The 16,443-nt window shown below is 58.8% G+C and overlaps 1 protein-coding gene across 2 annotated transcripts in view; it reads left to right on the top strand.

The window, feature by feature from the left end:
• Positions 1 to 15,888, top strand: part of PACS1 (phosphofurin acidic cluster sorting protein 1) — a 140,021-nt gene extending 124,133 nt beyond the window's left edge. The window contains exons 11-24 of one of the 2 annotated variants that reach the window (XM_067748270.1): positions 1,382 to 1,462; positions 3,084 to 3,199; positions 3,338 to 3,473; positions 4,777 to 4,881; positions 5,582 to 5,688; positions 6,361 to 6,515; positions 6,650 to 6,760; positions 7,389 to 7,491; positions 7,904 to 7,946; positions 10,105 to 10,147; positions 10,399 to 10,534; positions 12,738 to 12,964; positions 14,113 to 14,232; positions 14,396 to 15,888. In XM_067748270.1, the coding sequence (XP_067604371.1) occupies positions 1,382 to 1,462; positions 3,084 to 3,199; positions 3,338 to 3,473; positions 4,777 to 4,881; positions 5,582 to 5,688; positions 6,361 to 6,515; positions 6,650 to 6,760; positions 7,389 to 7,491; positions 7,904 to 7,946; positions 10,105 to 10,147; positions 10,399 to 10,534; positions 12,738 to 12,964; positions 14,113 to 14,232; positions 14,396 to 14,511 (1,599 nt within the window). In that variant the 3' untranslated portion in view covers positions 14,512 to 15,888. Of the gene's footprint in view, positions 1 to 1,381; positions 1,463 to 3,083; positions 3,200 to 3,337; positions 3,474 to 4,776; positions 4,882 to 5,581; positions 5,689 to 6,360; positions 6,516 to 6,649; positions 6,761 to 7,388; positions 7,492 to 7,903; positions 7,947 to 8,635; positions 10,148 to 10,398; positions 10,535 to 12,737; positions 12,965 to 14,112; positions 14,233 to 14,395 lie in introns of those variants that run through there. The other variant, XM_067748271.1, reaches the window with a different exon arrangement.
• The last annotated feature ends 555 nt before the right edge of the window (positions 15,889 to 16,443 follow it).

The following is a 16,443-nucleotide window of genomic DNA, read 5'->3' as shown; positions in this document are numbered from 1 at the left end:
GGATGGTGTTATCGCCCCGATTCCTTCTCTTTGAAACGTGTTTAATTCACTTGTCATGCTGAGGTCCCAAATTGAGTGAAACCATCTTCAGTCTTAAGTCTGATGAAGAGTTCTCTGGGAGCGTGGACTCTGTTATCATCGGTTATTCATACAGACAGTGTGTAAATGAGCTAGCGGTGCAATCTGGAGGCAACCTGCTGTGCGCGGCTCTGAGCAAACCGTCTCCCCCTCAGGGGTCACAGGGTCTGGATAAAGTGTGTTAGGTTAGTTTTGCAGACGGCTCAGAGCAGTGGTCCTCAACCAAGGGTGATTTTGCCTCCCAAGGGACATTTGGCGAGGACTAGAGACATTTTGGGTTCTCACAGCGGGGGTGATAGGGGATAAGGGGCTGTTCCTGGCATCTAGTGGGTGGAGGCAGGGATGCAGCTCAAATCCTGAGCAAAGAAAGACCCGCCCCAGATGTCGGCGGTGCCCACGCGGAGAAACCCTGGCTTAGCGTATGGTGTGGGCCTACTTTTGTGGTCCTTGTTCATTGGTTTGCTGAGTGGCCCCTTGAGCTTATTAGGCCATTTCTCTGTACTCTGTTATGTACTCAGAGAAAAGGCTTTGGGTCATTGGGAGGAGGTGGGATATCCTTGATCCTTTCTGATTCCCTGGTTCCCCACAAGAACCAGAGACCCACTGAGGCCAGGACCTTCCCCATAGCTAAGATCCACAACCCACAACTGCTTATGATTTTGACATTGGTGTCTGCACAGCCAGAAGCAGCATTAGCAAGTGTGAAAAATCTGGTTATGTATCTGTATTTGCAAAGTCCTTTTTTAATATTTATGAGAAATGCCAATAGAAGTTGGGGACAAAGGGAGAATTATTTCACACCTAAATGGCTTAGTATATTCTGTTTGAGGGTCTTCCAGATGTTTCTACCACGCAAAAAGCATTTGGCTACCATGGATGTCTTTAGTCTCGAAATCAAAGACGTGAACTCTGAGATTCCCCTTTCTTCTGAGCAACTCTGACAGCAGAAGAGGCCCTGTGTGCCCCTCCTGGGCAAGGGTGTTTACCGAATCCAGGGTTAAGACTGACAGATCCCACAGCCATGCCATCTGAACATTGAGCTTCTCTTTCCTGGTGACATCTTGTGAGAGTCAGAATTTCTGGGTTCCGCATCTCGCTGTTATTAATTTAATGATCGCAAAATAACTGACCTTTCCGAACCTCACTTTTCACTAAAATATGCTCCTAGTAAGGTGAAAGTCCCAAAGATTTTATGAGGTCTTCAGATTAAGTGAAAGTATTTTAAGCTTCCAAGGGACCTAGAAAACAGGTTAGAGTGGTGGTTATTTGGATTGATGATGACTAATCATTATAATTTTTGCAGATGGAATTGGCTGCTTTAGAAAAAGTCAAATCTGCTTGGATTAAAAATCAAGATGACAGCTTGACTGAAACAGACACTCTGGTACGTATGGTTTGGGCTCCTGTTTCAACTGTTTAAAATCGTCTTTGGTACCTTTAGAAACAAAGGCAGAAAGATCCTGACGACCACCCTGAAACTTTGGCTGAACTCTGTGGACTTGTGAATGTCCTGCGTGCCCTTCCTCCCAGCATCCTTACCCGTGGAATATAACGCTGTTCCCCAAACTAGCAAACTAGAAGTGTCCCCATTCTGCCCTTTAGTTAGATCTGATCAAGTGCTAATTTAGATAATTTCTCACTATCTGTCACCCTGGTTTACTTCTCAGATACGATGACCAGTATCTTCCCCCGAAAAACCATCCCTTCCTCCAGGTTGCTTTTACAATGGCCAGACAGCCCACAGCATTAAGTCTCCAAGTGATTACTAGTCAGCTCCTTCCGCTAAGAGATGCTGGAGCTGCTCAGGGGCGCGTGGGGTGGATCGGCTGGGCTGCCCAATTTAATTACACACAGGTTGAAATTCCACACACATACACGTGTTGAGCACTGAAGGTGCAAAAATGAGAACACCATGGATCCACCTCCGGGAGGAGAGCCAGCCGGGGCACACCTGGCGCAGAGGCTCTGTGGGGCCCGGGAAGGACAGAGCCATTCACCTGGGGGTAGGGCATCTGAGCTGGGCCCGCAGGTTCTGCCACAGTTCAGCCGGTGGGGCTGGAGGCCGGGCCCAGCACATGGGAGGGAACAGAGAACTTGACCGAATACCATCTGGGGGTGTGCTGCACATCCGCCTTACGGTGGGAGCTGCTAGCTGAATGGGGTCCGAGGAGGAATTGTTTCAGGCTGTTTTTCCTATAGTAAATAATGCTGCATTAAGGGTCTGGTGTCTGACAAACCCTTAGGTTGGATTCAACATTACTGTAGTTCACCCATAATCTGAGTAACCCATCTTCCACTTTGGCCCATACTGCACAGCGGTCGTTTCAAAATGAAGTTCCAGGGGCTTCCCTGGTGGCGCAGTGGTTGAGAATCCTCCTGCCAATGCAAGGGACACAGGTTCGAGCCCCGGTCCGGGAAGATCCCACACGCCGCGGAGCAACTAAGCCCCGTGTGCCACAACTACTGCGCCTGCGCTCTAGAGCCCGCAAGCCACAACTACTGAAGCCCGTGCGCCTAGAGCCCGTGCTCCGCAACAAGAGAAGCCACCACAATGAGAAGCCCGCGCACCGCAATGAAGAGTAGCCCCCGCTCGCTGCAACTAGAGAAAGCCCGCGCGCAGCAGCGAAGACCCAACGCAGCCAAAAATAAATAAATTTTTATTTTTTAAATGAAGTTCCAGTCATGTCACTTCCTGAGTGAAACACTCTCCTTCCCACCTAGAGAAGCTAGATCATCAGCCCAGGCTTGTGGGCTGTCAGTTCATAAATGTAGGGTACAGACTGACTAGCAGGAGCTGGTGCCTGGCACAGCGGGTGCACTCAGCTAAATTAAACGGCCACGGTGTCCTCGTCGGGTGGGGAAGGGGTTGTAGAACGCTGTGCTTCCTGGAAAAGAGAGCAAGGGACTGACTTTCTCGTGACGGTCATGGGCCCTGGCAGGAACCACGAGGCTCCCGTGGTCACCAAGGGGAAGTAACCCTCACTGCTTCCTTTCCTCCGTGGCAGGAAATCACTGACCAGGACATGTTTGGAGACGTGAGCGCAAGTCTGGTTGTGCCAGAGAAAGTCAAAACTCCGATGAAGTCCAGTAAAACGGACCTCCAGGGCTCTGCCTCTCCCAGGTACTCAGGGTTGGAAGAAGCTCCTAAAGCGTCGGGTAGAGCGAGGGAAGCCCAGCAGGAGGGGCCTCAGGAAGCGGGGGCAGGCCATGGCTCTGGGCCAGGGGGCTGTTTAACCGCCTCCTTCCACGTCTGTGGCAGCAAAATGGACGGGGTTCACACCCCCCGGCAGAAGAGGGGCACTCCCCTGAAGGAGCGGCAGCTCTCCAAGCCCCTGAGCGAGAGAACCAACAGCTCCGACAGCGAGCGGTCCCCAGACCTGGGCCACAGCACGCAGGTACCCCGGCCTGTCGGGCGCCCCTGGACCTTGGTCTCTGTTCCGTTGTCTCCTTGGGCGGTTGGGTGGAGAGGGGCGGGGAGTACTTTGAACGGCTCTGAATAAAGTCTTGAAGGCAGACCTAAAGGGGGAAGTCTAGCATGCTTGTTATTTGCTACTGCTGAGGAATTGCTGGGGAGCCGGGGACGGAGCAGGAGACTCTGGCTCGTTCTGCCTCCATCAGACCTTAGTGGAGACTGTGCGGGGACAGTGGTTCTAGAGACAGCAGCCATCGGCTCTCACGGGACGTCTGCTCTGAGCTCTGATACCCTTAGTGCTGCTGTGGGCCAATTAGAGTGGTTTCAAGCTGGCACGTCAACAGTATTAAAATGTTTTGATTGAGGGCTTCCTTGGTGGCGCAGTGGTTGAGAGTCCGCCTGCCGATGCAGGTGACACGGGTTCGTGCCCCGGTCCGGGAAGATCCCACATGCCGCGGAGCGGCTGGGCCCGTGAGCTATGGCCGCTGAGCCTGCGCGTCTGGAGCCTGTGCTCCGCAGCGGGAGAGGCCGCAGCGGTGAGAGGCCCGCGTACCACCAAAAAAAAAAAAAAAAAAAGTTTTGATTGAAAGACCTAAGAGTGGCTGGGGCAGGCACAGAAGGAACTGGCCCTCGGGAGTCCTGTTCCCTCTGAAGGTCAGTCTCCGGGGGAAGGATTCTCCCCCGACAGACCTCCTGCTCTCCTGAGGTCAACAGCAGGCCTGTTCGTTTCCCTGCTACCTATCATTGGAAGGGAAGTTTGTGTCCATGTGGCTTTCTGAGCTGACACTCTTATAGCTGAAAATGAACCCTGAAAATGAACCCGGGACTAGAATAGCCTGGTGCCTGGGGCGAGGTATTGTCCTTCTTGTTAATCACTGTTCCTGAAATACCTTTGTTCGCTGTGCCGGGGGAGCTCCCCACACAGCCTCCTTGCTGCTCTCATTAGTTCTCTCCCCGGCGTTGCCCTCGTTTTCCATCCTGTGAGCGCCTGCTTGCTGTCGTCTTCCTCCTCCTCTCCTGCTGCCCTGCTTCATTACCCTTCAGGGCCCTTCCTGCTCTGGCAGGACGGCCAGCTGTGCCGCTGGCGCACCAGCCTGTGTTCTGAGGCCTCGCTTTGCTTGTTCCTGATCCCCCTCCTTCCTTCCCCTTATGCTCTGGCCGGTGGGATACCGGGTCTCCCGCACAAGTCCCTGGTAGCTGTTCTCTGAACACCCCTGCCCCAGGAATTCTCAGCCTTCCCCTCAAGCTCCCTGGGGACTGCCCAACAGACGCTTTTGTCCTTGTAGATTCCAAGAAAGGTGGTATATGACCAACTGAATCAGATCCTGGTGTCGGATGCAGCCCTCCCAGAAAACGTCATCCTTGTGAGCACCGCTGATTGGCAGGGCCAGGTAAAGTGTCGAAGGTCGCAGGGCTGTGGAGGAGATTCTGGGGAGCGAGAGACAGATTTGAAAGGCAAGGTGTGGGGAAATAGGAAATCACCCCCCTTTCTCAGGCCCCCCTGCCCCGAACTTAGCCCACAGTTCTGGACTCTAGTCCCAGTCCCGTCGTCTTCCCACCTGTGGGGCTTAAATCACCGATTTTCCGTACCTCGGTTTCCTCAGCTTTAAAAACACGGTAGTATCACCTGTCATGCCCGCCTTCCTGGCCCTGCGTCTCAGGCAGCATACCGGAAGGGAGGTGCCTCGAGGAGCACCAAGTGCTGTGAGATGCCAGAGGCGCCCTGGTTTCCACAAAGTCCGCTCGGTAGGGGCAGGGCAACAGCGGCCCCTGTCCCTCCCGCTCCCGTCGTCCACCCGGTTAGATCCCGGGACCACCTAGCGTGTGGGCGACAGAGGCCGCGTTAGAATCTAATGTGCCCTAGGTCTTCCCACGTTTCCGTATGAGCCCATCTACATGGGGTCCGGCCCCGCCTTCTCCTCGCTGGCTGCCGGAAGCCTGACCTTTGCCCGGCTGTGATCTGAACGACAGAGGATGGGGCCCTGCAGCTCGGTCTGGGCCTCGCTGCCCTCTTGGCCTGTGGGGAGGCAGTGCCCCTGCTGCGTGGCCTCACCTGTGTCCCTGCTCCTTTCCCTCCCCCACCCCACGCAGTACGTGGCAGAGCTGCTCCAGGACCAGCGGAAGCCCGTCGTGTGCACGTGCTCCACGGTGGAGGTCCAGGCCGTGCTGTCCGCCCTGCTCACCCGTATCCAGCGCTAGTAAGGGCTCGGCTCTTCTCCTGCCCTTTGGGGTTCCCTCTGACCTCATCCTCCCACCCTGATTTCTAAGCAGTGAGAGGACCTCCTGGCCTTATCAGACCAAGAATTCGTAATTGGTACCTGGTTGGGCAGCGTCAGACCGTGGTGTTCTGATGCCCCTGCTGGCCCCAGAGGGTTGGGGTAAAAATGTCACCTTCCTGCCCGCCTGCCTCCCCGCCTGGTCCCCTGCCACACCTTGAGTTGCCTCGTCCTCTTCTTAAGCCCATGACGAAGAAGGCCGGGCAGAGAGAGCCCAGGGTTTTACAAGACCTTTTACTCCCGTCCCTCCGACTACCCAGAGTCGGGGTCTTCCCTCCGTGGGAAGGAGCTGTGGGCGTTCCCGGGTGTCTGGGCTCATGCCCACCGCCAACCCCAGGGTGCTGCTGAGTTGTCTCCCCGTGAGCCTCCGCCAGTTCTGCCTTCCTTCTAGACAATTCCCTGTCCTCTCTGATCCTGGGTTTCTCTCTGTTTGCAAAAGCACTGTGGTTTATTGCCTCTCCCTGTATTATTTTGTTTATTGGTTTGCTTTTCCCCGTGGGCTGTTGAGATCAAGTGCAGTCTGAGCTTGGGGCCTTCCTCTGAGCAGGACGCAGGCCCACCTGACCTGGCTGTGCCTCTCCCCTTGCTTCCCAGCTGCAACTGCAACTCCTCCATGCCGAGGCCGGTGAAGGTGGCAGCGGTGGGTGGCCAGAGCTACCTGAGCTCCATCCTCCGCTTCTTCGTCAAGTCGCTGGCCAGCAAGACCTCCGACTGGCTGGGCTACATGCGCTTTCTCATCATTCCCCTCGGTAAAGGCTCAGCAGGGCCCACTCCTGAAGCGGGGTGGTGGCGCTGGGTCCCTGCCCTCCTGGGCAGGGAGACCGAAGGCTGGGCCATCATTCACCCCCTCACCAGCTCTCCTTGTCTGGTTTCCACCTACCAGGTTCTCACCCGGTGGCCAAGTACCTGGGCTCCGTCGACAGTAGGTATAGCAGTATCTTCCTTGATTCCGGCTGGAGAGATCTGTTCAACCGCTCAGAGCCCCCGGTGTCAGGTAACGGCCCCTCGTAAGGGACCAAGACAGAATGTGGCCTGATTTCTGGAGAGCCAGGGGCGAGGGGCGTGCCGCTTCTCCTCCCTGTGGCGTGTTCGTTTTTTTCAGTACTTATTAAAAGGAGGCCCATTAAGCGCAGCCCTTCCACTCTGGATGTGTTTAGTCTCTGCCATTTGCTCTGCACAGCTGGAAACGAGGGCTGTGAGGGTGGCAGGGAATATGAATAACGCGCCTGAAAGACAGAGGAGAGGTGGCAGGGATGGGCGCGCGAGCTTGGGCTCTGCGGGGCCGGGAGGTGGTCAGTGCTCCCACAGGCCTTGCAGGGAGTGCCGGGCAGACGTTGGATGGGGAGGGCAGGCTGCTGCAGTGGTTCCAAGGTTGCTGCAAGTAGAGACGGAGGCAGGGGCGAGCCAAGCCCGGGAGGGGCAGGCTGGGGAGGACAGCACGCAGATCGGATGGGAGGCTCTTTGCTCCAGGATTCGTTAGATTCAAGCCAGTGGGTCTTCAGAGCCCTTTCTCTGCCTCAACTCCTGGGGTCTTCTGGTGGGACGCAGGAAGGGGGCTCTCGGAGAGGGTTTTCGGGCTCACTTGCTGAAATGTCGGCGTTTGTCTCTTGACTTCTCTGCAGAGCACCTGGACGTGGTTGGGCGGGTGATGCAGTACGTCAGCGGCGCGGGCGTGACGCACCAGCTGCCCGTGGCGGAAGCCATGCTGACCTGCAGGCACAAGTTGTAAGTTGACCGAGGGGTTTCTTAAAAACAGGTTGGGTGGGCTAGATAAATCTTAGGTCTCCTTTGCTTTTTCATACTTTCCTTCTCCCCACCCCATTTCCCTTGGTAAGAACTCAAGAGGATATGAGAGTGTTTTTTGCTGCCTCCCCCCAAGGCGTTCCCTTCCTTGCCTGGGCCTCCCCACCCGTGTGGGCGCCCCTCAGTACAGACCCGGGAGCAGTGGTAGAGTGTGCAGAATCGGAGCTTTTGCCTCCATTTGGTGGCTCCTCGCGCCATCCGGAGGCGCCATGGGAAGATGCTGTGTAGTGTCTGGACTCCCTTAAAGCCACAGTAAAACATGGAAAGCTTGTGTCCCCATCTCTCCATGAAGTCTCACCCCCCAACTGTAAAGCTTTCCTGTCTCTCCCAACAGCCCTGATGAAGACTCGTATCAGAAGTTTATCCCCTTCATTGGCGTGAGTACAACTCCCCTGTTCTACGTACCCCACCCACCCATTCTCCTGGCCTTCCTGTCCTGCGCGTGCACACGTGCGCATGCACGCGCGCACACACACACACACACACAGACTCATCTAGACAGCAGTTCCCATCCGGAGGCGATTTTGCCCCCAGGGGACATCTGGCAGTGTCTGGTCTGGAGACAAGTTTGGCTGTCACAGCTGGGGATGGGGGTGGTACCGGCATCTCATGGGTGGAGCCCAGGGACGTGCTAACCATCTTGCAGGGCACAGGACAGGCCCCCGACAGAGAGTGATCCAGCCCCGAGCGTCAGCAGTGCCGAGGTGAGGGAGCCCCAGGCTGGGACAGGCACCGAGCTGTCCCTTGCAGTGTCCTTCCCCGATCAGGGGCCATCCCCAGCTCACCACGGCTATCTCACGTTTATTACACCAGGCGCTGAACTTGGCGCCGTGGCCTAGGGAGTGATGTCCAGGGCATTGGTTCTACAGGCTCCAGGGAACAGAAAGCTGCCTCGCGGATAACGATAGATGATATTCGTAGAAGTCCGAGGAGTCAGTAGCCTTCAGAGTCGTGTGGACACCAAGCGGAAGAGGCTCTTTCCTCCTCCTGCTTAGTCAAGGCAGAGTCTCTACACGAGCGGATCTTGAACGTAAAAGGAAAACCTCTTGGGTGTCTTTGGTGTCAGGTGGTACCGGCCTTTGCTGCACAAAGGCCTAGGCCACAAGGCAGAGACAGACCGAGAGAGGGAGCGCAGAGGGGACAGAGCCGACGCCCTCCCAGGGCCAAAGCACGACACAGACGCGTGGCTGGGAACTCTCATTTCCATGTGCAAGACGATTGAGTTTCTCTTCCAGACCAGCTGGTATCTTTTCCTACAGTCTCCCTGAGGATCCTCCCAGCTTCTAGGGGAGATGGGGCATGTGCGGGTGAGGGGCCCAGCTCCCGCTGTCCCTGTTCTCTGTTCGTCCCAGACCCTGGGCGTCTCGAGAGATCTTGGGAGAGGCCTGATCCTGGGGAGATCCTCCGTAAAGCCTCCTGTCTGCCTGGTCCAGTCAGTCCCCATTAGCCACTGGGGCTGCTCCCACAGCCCCGCCGGAGGCCCGGGGCCGTGGCCCGTAGCCGAGGCTGGCAGTCTGACCCACGTCTTTGTGGAGCTGTGGGGTCTTCATGGAGCTGGGGTCACTGCCTACTCCAGCCTCGCAGCAAGACAGAGGGATAGAAAAAATTAAAAATTCAAACAAACAAAGGAGCTGGCAGCCTCGTGCAATGCCAGAGGAGCGAGGGGAGAGGAGTCGTGTCCAGAAGTTCAGGGTATCGATGTGTTACTTTCTGGGAATTAAAATCAGGATGTGTAGAGGATCGGGAACAAATTTCAGTGAAGGGCAGCATTGTGCTCTGATCCGTGTGTGACCCCTGCTCCCCACCGTCCCCGGGGCCCAGCTTCCATGACCTCCCCGCCCTGCTGTGCCTCTGCAGGGCGCTGGGATTCACCTGTCACCTCAGGCCCCAGCCCTGACCTTCATGGTCTGTCTCTAGTTGTGCCCTTTGCTGGCCACGGGAGGGCCCCCTTCTGTCCTTCCCAGAATTCTCTCAGAGGAATCTAAAATTCTCTGGGGAGCTGAAATGGACACCACTGCCTTGCGGGGAGGGAGCGGCGGTACTGGGGACCCCCTCCTCATTGGTGTTCCTCCAGATTCCAGGAAGTCTGGAAAGGAGGGGCCTGCTCCCAGCACGTCAGCGTGTTCCAGCTGTTCGCTGGGCCTGGCACAGCACACGCGCCCCCCCAAGCCCCCGCCGCACCCCGCTCCTGTCTGCCGAGGCTTTCTCCCGGTCCTCCCCTCTCTCTGACATGAGACGACAGCCTCCTGCCCAAGTGGTCTTAGAAGAAATGAAATCAGGACACAAAAGTGCTTCCCACCCTCCAGGTGGCCTTGCCTGCATCCCCAGAGAAGAGCTGCAGGTCTCCTGTGCCCCTGACTCATTGTTTGCAGCTGGGCTTTTTCACATCTCTTTAACTATCCGGTCTGCTCGGGATCGGCAGAGTCTTAAAGCCTACGATCCAACAGTGTGCGGTGGCGGCCGCTGGTTCCAGCTGATCAGAGCGCGTCCAGCTCTGGTAGGAGGATCTAATGCGGCGTCTCTTCTCCCTCCCAGGTGGTGAAGGTGGGTCTGGTCGAAGACTCTCCTTCCACTACAGGTGAGCCTGGGGCCCCTTGGCCTCTACAGGGTGAGGGTGGTGCCTTGCCGTCTCCTTCCTATTCAAACAGGCCAGAAGGCGAAGACTCAGGGGGTCCCAGGCCAAGGCAGAGCTCGAGCCTCGGAGCGAGGCAGTGGCCGGGGCGGAGTGGGGAGCAGGCTGCAGCCGAGACGGGGGCACCTCGACTCCCTGGCACCAGAGGGTCGGGACGGCTTCCCCTGCCCAACTGTGTCTGTCTGTCCCGCTGGCAGGCGATGGTGATGACTCACCCGTGGTCAGCCTTACTGTGCCCTCCACGTCGCCGCCCTCCAGCTCAGGCCTGAGCCGAGACGCCATGGCCACCCCTCCTTCTTCCCCGTCCATGAGCAGCGCCCTGGCCGTCGTGGGGTAAGCCTGTCGCCGGTTCCTGTCTTTCCTGCCACGTCCTTCCATCGGGGCAGCAGCCCGACTGATTTCCCTGCTGCCACAGCGTGTAGGACGGTGACACTGAGCTTGGAAGGTGGCGGGGGGAGGGAACGAGAGCAGTGGAGCTAGGTCGCTGGCCAAGCAGGTCATCACACAGCTCTGCAAATGCAGGCTCCCGTCTGTACTGTCTGCCTCACAGGTATAAGGTCGAGTGAGACAAAGGGCAGAGAGGCCCTTGGCAGCCTGTAAAGTGCTGTGCATGTGTCTCGCTGTAGGACTGCCCAGTGTGGTAGAGGGAGTGTGGGCGTGGGCGTCACACACACCCGGATTTGAGTCACGGTTTGTGTTACGTCCACCGTGTTAGCTTGTGTTAAAGAACAGATCACTCAGTGACACCTGTTAAAGCAAGAGAGACTTTCTCCACGTTGGGAACAGTCGCCATAGGTGTCGGGACCACCTCGATGGGATTTTGCAGTGAGAGAGGGATGGCACTTGACTCCAAACCCTTGAGCAGCTGGGTTTACAGTCCAGGAGCAGCGTGGGGGCAGCGGATGGAAAATCACCAGGAGGAACGTCGGGAGTGAGGAGGGGTGTGATTCCGGCTAAACGGACCTGACAGGAGCCTTGCTGGCGACACTCCTGAGGGAAGGTGGAGGGTGCGGAGCCTGATCAGAGATCCAGGGTGACCAGAAATGCGGGCCGGGGGCTTCTTGCAAGAACTGGATTTTCCAAGGAAGTGCACAGGTGGGCCCGGGAGGAGGTGCAGGAGCCTGACTAAAGTTTGGTCAAGCAAAGAATCTTTGTCACTGGGGCGAGTTACGAAGCCTCGTTTCAACTCCTTGAAAGTAAAGGTGAAACAGCCACGTCGGTCTTGCTGTGAGGCGGAAGTGAGAGCGCGCGTTAGTGCCCGGCCCGTGGGGGTGCGGCTCCTTCCAGGCACTCAGTCCGTCCATCACTGAAAGGCTGCCGCGGCCAATGACACGGGCAGGACCCTGTTCCAGAGCCCAGGCTCCTGGGCCCCAGCAGCACCAAAGCCACAGAGAGAGTGCTGTGAACAGTCAGGGAGGGGTGGCTATGAGGGGGACGGGAATTTCTTTAGGATGTCAAATATCCAAAGTCTAGACCGGGCAGGCAGGGAGGCCTCCGGGAGCTGAGCAGAGCGGGGGTGGGCGGGAGGGCAGTCCCACAGCGGAGCTCAGGGAACAGACCTCGAGGTGGGAAAGGGCTGAAAGGAGCCCCTGCTCCTTCTTCCTCCCCGTTCCCTTTCTTCTACCCTCACCTTCCTGGTCTTCTGGTGATGGTCCCCATGGAGCAGAGAGGGTAGGCCCCGGCCAGTGGCTTTTCCAGAACCCCCAGTGACAGAATACGAAGTGTTCTCAGGGCGGAGCCCAGACCCCAGCCCTCACCCTCCCTTGCCCTGTCTTCCCCCTTCGCTTCCCATCGAGGGTCTGCCGCTGACTTGCCGAAGTGCATGAAAAGGAGGAAATCCCACCACAGGTCACATTGTGACCTCACGGTCCAGGCTTCCTGGGGGCCTGGGGGCCAGCCTTACCCCGACCTCCTTTCCCATCCAGTTTAAGCTGGGTTTTTAATGGAACCACTAAATCCAGGCAGAAAGAAAGACGTCAGATGACTTTTGTAGCCTATTGTGTCTGGCGCCTCCTTTCAAGAAAACATCAGCTCTTTTTCCCCTTGGAGCTAAAATTATCCCTGAGCTAGAAGCGCCAGAGACGGGAGGAAGCCACAGGCCGGCCTCCGCCAGCTGCCCCGGGGCCGCTCCAGAGCCGCCGCGGTGCTCCCTCCTCTGCCCCACTTAATCTCCCCCACGCTTGGCGGGGTCCTGCCCCGGCTCTGCTCGTGAGGGGTGTGCATGTGTGTGTGTGTCCTTGTGTATGTGTGCACACGTGTGCATGCACACACTTTCTCCCTTCGTTCCCTCGTTCCCGTGTGACTTTTTATTCGGTTCCCTCGTGCGGACTCGGGTCTTCACCCTCTCGTGGCTGTGTCCTCAGATCAGCCTGATTCTCCACTCCCACACCAGCCAGTGCTGTGAGGCTGGAGGGAACCCGGAGCCACTTAGCGGGCGCCTCCCCCGGCCCCTCCCAGAGCCTGGCGGGGCCCTCTCCACCCCGTCTGCCCTGTGGTCAGGAACTGAGCCCACTCTCCGGCGTCGCCCCTTCTCCAGGAGCCCCAGCAGCCCGTATGGGGACGTGATTGGCCTCCAGGTGGACTACTGGCTGGGCCACCCTGGGGAGCGGAGGAGGGAAGGTGACAAGAGGGACGCCAGCTCCAAGAACACCCTCAAGAGCGTCTTCCGCTCGGTGCAGGTTTCCCGCCTGCCCCACGGTGGGGAGGCCCAGCTTTCCGGCACCATGGCAATGACCGTGGTCACCAAAGAGAAGAACAAGAAAGGTAAGTGACATGTGAGGCCACAGGCCATCAGGGCCACCAAGCCTTCCCGTCTGTCTCGGGGGCTGGGACAGGACGTGCTTCTGGGAGACTGTGGACAAGGACAAAGGCAGCACACGTATCATGTGATCCAGCCTGGGGTCCCGCGGGGGTCCCGCCTCACCTTGTGGGACGAGGCCGTTCCTTCTGTCACAGAGGAGACCTCGCTCCCCAGGGGTCACTGGTCCCTGCCTGCAGAGCATCGGCACCTGAGGGGCTGCGGCAGTTTGTGCTGCCGCAAAGAAGGGAGGCTTTCTGGCCACCGCCCTCCGGGATGGACGGTGTGACAGGGGAGGACATGTCCCCCTGCCACAGCCCCACGGAGCGGAGCACTTGCACCCAACCCTGGAGGCCACCCAAGCCTTCTGAGCAAAGGGCATGGCTGTTGTTAAGAATCCAGGGGAACGGAGCCCAGCCCAGAGGAGAGGGTGGCTTCAGCGCCAGCAGTGGCGGGGGAGCGGGTCCCATGCACTGGGAAAGTGAGGCAAGAACCGCCACGGCCAGGCCACCGTGGGGACGTCACTCGCTGCTGTCGGTCCCCGTCGGGAAGCCACACAGCTGGCTCTGTGCCTGCAGAAGCCGGCAGGGTGACTCTGGGGCGCTCGCAGCCCCCCAGCCGTCAGGAAGGGGCTTCCTTCACTGCCGGGCCCCGCCTTCCTCCTCTGGGCGCATCCAAAGCAGCTGGGCCTTTCCATTCACACCTCTCTGGAAGAGCTCCCCTGGAGGGCGGCCAGGGCCGTGCCAGACCCACAGCCCGGAGCCGTCCGGGCACCCAGAGACCTGCCTCCCCACGCAGGCGCATGAGCTGGTGGGAGGGAGGCACCCGACAGGGCAGCAGAGCCCCTGCCCCACAGGCTGCTGGAACGTTCGAGCTGGAAGGGACTCAGAGACCATCTGGCCCTGGGTCCTCGTTACTCAGTGAATATATCGAGGCCCAGGGAGAGCAGGAGCTTGCAGACCCTGATACGTAGCCCGGAGCCAGGGAGCAGGGGAGGAGGAGTCGGCTCTCTGCCGTTCACCTCCCTTCCCTTGGGGGGAGAGGGCAGTGGACGTGGGAGAGTGGTGGCCGCTTTTCAGGGGCTGTGACAAGGCGGTTCCTGCTTGCTTTCCAGTTCCCACCATCTTCCTGAGCAAGAAGCCTCGAGAAAAGGAGGTGGATTCTAAGAGCCAGGTCATCGAAGGCATCAGCCGCCTCATCTGCTCTGCCAAGCAGCAGCAGACGATGCTGAGAGGTGTGGGCAGGGGGGGGGGGGAGGGGGCACAGCAGCAGACGATGCTGAGAGGTGTGGGCGGGGGAGGGGGGAGGGGGCAGGGGGGCCGCGGCCCTCCCCAGCGACCCTGGGAAGACGGCCTTAGCAGCCCCGGTCACCCCCTCGCCTCCCCTGTCACCCCCAGTGTCTATCGATGGAGTCGAGTGGAGTGACATCAAGTTCTTCCAGCTGGCAGCCCAGTGGCCCACCCACGTCAAGCACTTTCCAGTGGGACTGTTCAGTGGCAGCAAGGCCACCTGAGGGCACCGTCTCCTGGCTACTCTCCCTCCTGGCACTGCCACCAGCCTCACCGCCTGCAGGCAGGGGGAGGCCAGCAGGCCCAGGCCCAGCGTCCCCTTTCCTGGCCCCGGGGCCTGCATCTCCCTGGCCCGGTCCTGAAGGCCACTGCCACCGGGGACGCTGCTCCCCACCCCCACCCCCCGCCATGCTGGGTCCCATCCGTGGGCAGCCCCCGCCCTCCCTCTCTCCTTTTCCTCCTCTCCCTCCGTTTCAGGCCCAAGGCATGTTGATTTTGCCTTTTGGCGGCCAACCCTGGTCCCTGGAACTGAGTCCTCCGGGCCTTCCTTCGCCTGACTTCCAACCTCTTTCTCCACTTGGCACCAGTTCCCTTCCCGGAAACAGGAAACCCAGGGTCCTGGCCCACAGCAGGGGCTCCAGCCTCCCCCATCTCCCCCAGGATCTCGTTTTCTAAAGCTCAGCTGCCAGATGCCACTCAGCCGGCCCCCCTCTAGTGGGGCCCAGAGCCAAGGCCACTTCCCACTGCTGTGGGCTGACGGGGCACGAGCCCTCCCGCCCACTCATCCCAGGACAGCATTTCTGAGGCCACGCGTGGGTTTCTGGGGTGGAGAGGGCTCCATGGTCTCGCCCGTGCAAGGGTTCACCGCGCCCAGGTCCCCTGTCGGTGCCTCGCGTGTCCCTGAGTGGTTCTTTGGTTGTCCGCCCAGCCAGTCTCTCGGTGGTTCCGTGTGACTCACCTAGGCGCTGGTCCCTGTCCTTGGGTCTCCCCCTGTTGATGGCTCTCCTCCCCAGCCTCCTCCCCCACACCCCCAGCACACCTCCGCCTCTGCCTGCAACTCTGCACCCGGAGAGATGGGAGGCAGCCCCATCCAACGTGTCGTCTGTGGCCCCGGTCCCTGCGGCTCCCTGCTCCCCGTGTCCATCCGTTTCCTTTCGCCGGTCTGTCTTCCCCTCCTCACCTGGAGCCCTGGCCTGGACAGGCCCCGTCCTCCTAGCCAAGCCTCCCTCTCTCCACGGCCTCGGGGGGCCTGAGCCTCTCAGCCCGCACCATCGGCCTTGGCCTTCTCGGGGAGACGCGGAGCGCGTGGGTGGAGCTCCAGCTGCAGCCTTCCCAGCCCGTCAGCGCCTCCGGAGCTTTGCCGTGGCCCTCTCACCCCTTCTAGAAGTTTTTGCACAGAACTTCATTTTGAAAAGCGTTTTTCTCATTCTCCATACCTCCCCTAAACTCCTCCAGCCCTTCCCCCGGCTCAGCCCTGCTGTCCAGAGCGTCCCTGGGGCTGTGCTGCTCACTCAGCCGGAGGGAGGGGCGGGGTGGGAGGGACTAAGAGGATGTTGGATTTTTCATTCAATAAACTGGTGATTTCTTACCAACGAGCAAGCCTTAGGCTTCTGCGCCTCTCATTGTGACACAAGATCTGTCCAGCCTCGTCCCCACTTCACGCCGCGGCCACTTCACTCAAAATCAACTGGGGGGACTTCCCTGGAGGTCCAGTGGTTAGGACTCCGCACTCCCACGCGGGGGCCCCGGGTTCGATCCCTGGTCAGGGAACTGGGATCCCGCAAGCTGCGCGGTGCAGCCAAAAAGGAAAAAAAATCAACTGGGAACTGGCTGGAAAGAAGCAGCTTCCTATTTGCTTGGTGATAGAAACAGAGGCGTGAAGGTGTGTTGCCCAGTATGAGGCAAGCCGAGGTCAGGAACAGACGTCACACCATTCCCACTCCGAAACCCCATTTTTCTCTGGCACCTGCCGTCCCCAGATCCCACCTCCCAAGGCAATGACACATCGTCGGCAGCTTCCACTCTTCCGACTGGAGATTAGAACTCGGCTTCTCTCCCGCTGCTAGGCTGATGTCCTGCCACGGTTTCAGAAAGTTGGTGAAGTCTGAGGCCCAGGTGGAGGGAGTGAGCTGGGGTCCATCATCAGGCTCGCCTTC

Source organism: Pseudorca crassidens, chromosome 9 (assembly GCF_039906515.1).
Source record: "Pseudorca crassidens isolate mPseCra1 chromosome 9, mPseCra1.hap1, whole genome shotgun sequence".
NCBI lineage: Eukaryota > Metazoa > Chordata > Mammalia > Artiodactyla > Delphinidae > Pseudorca > Pseudorca crassidens.
Note: the sequence above shows the minus strand (reverse complement) of the source record. Positions and strands in the feature narration are given on the sequence as shown.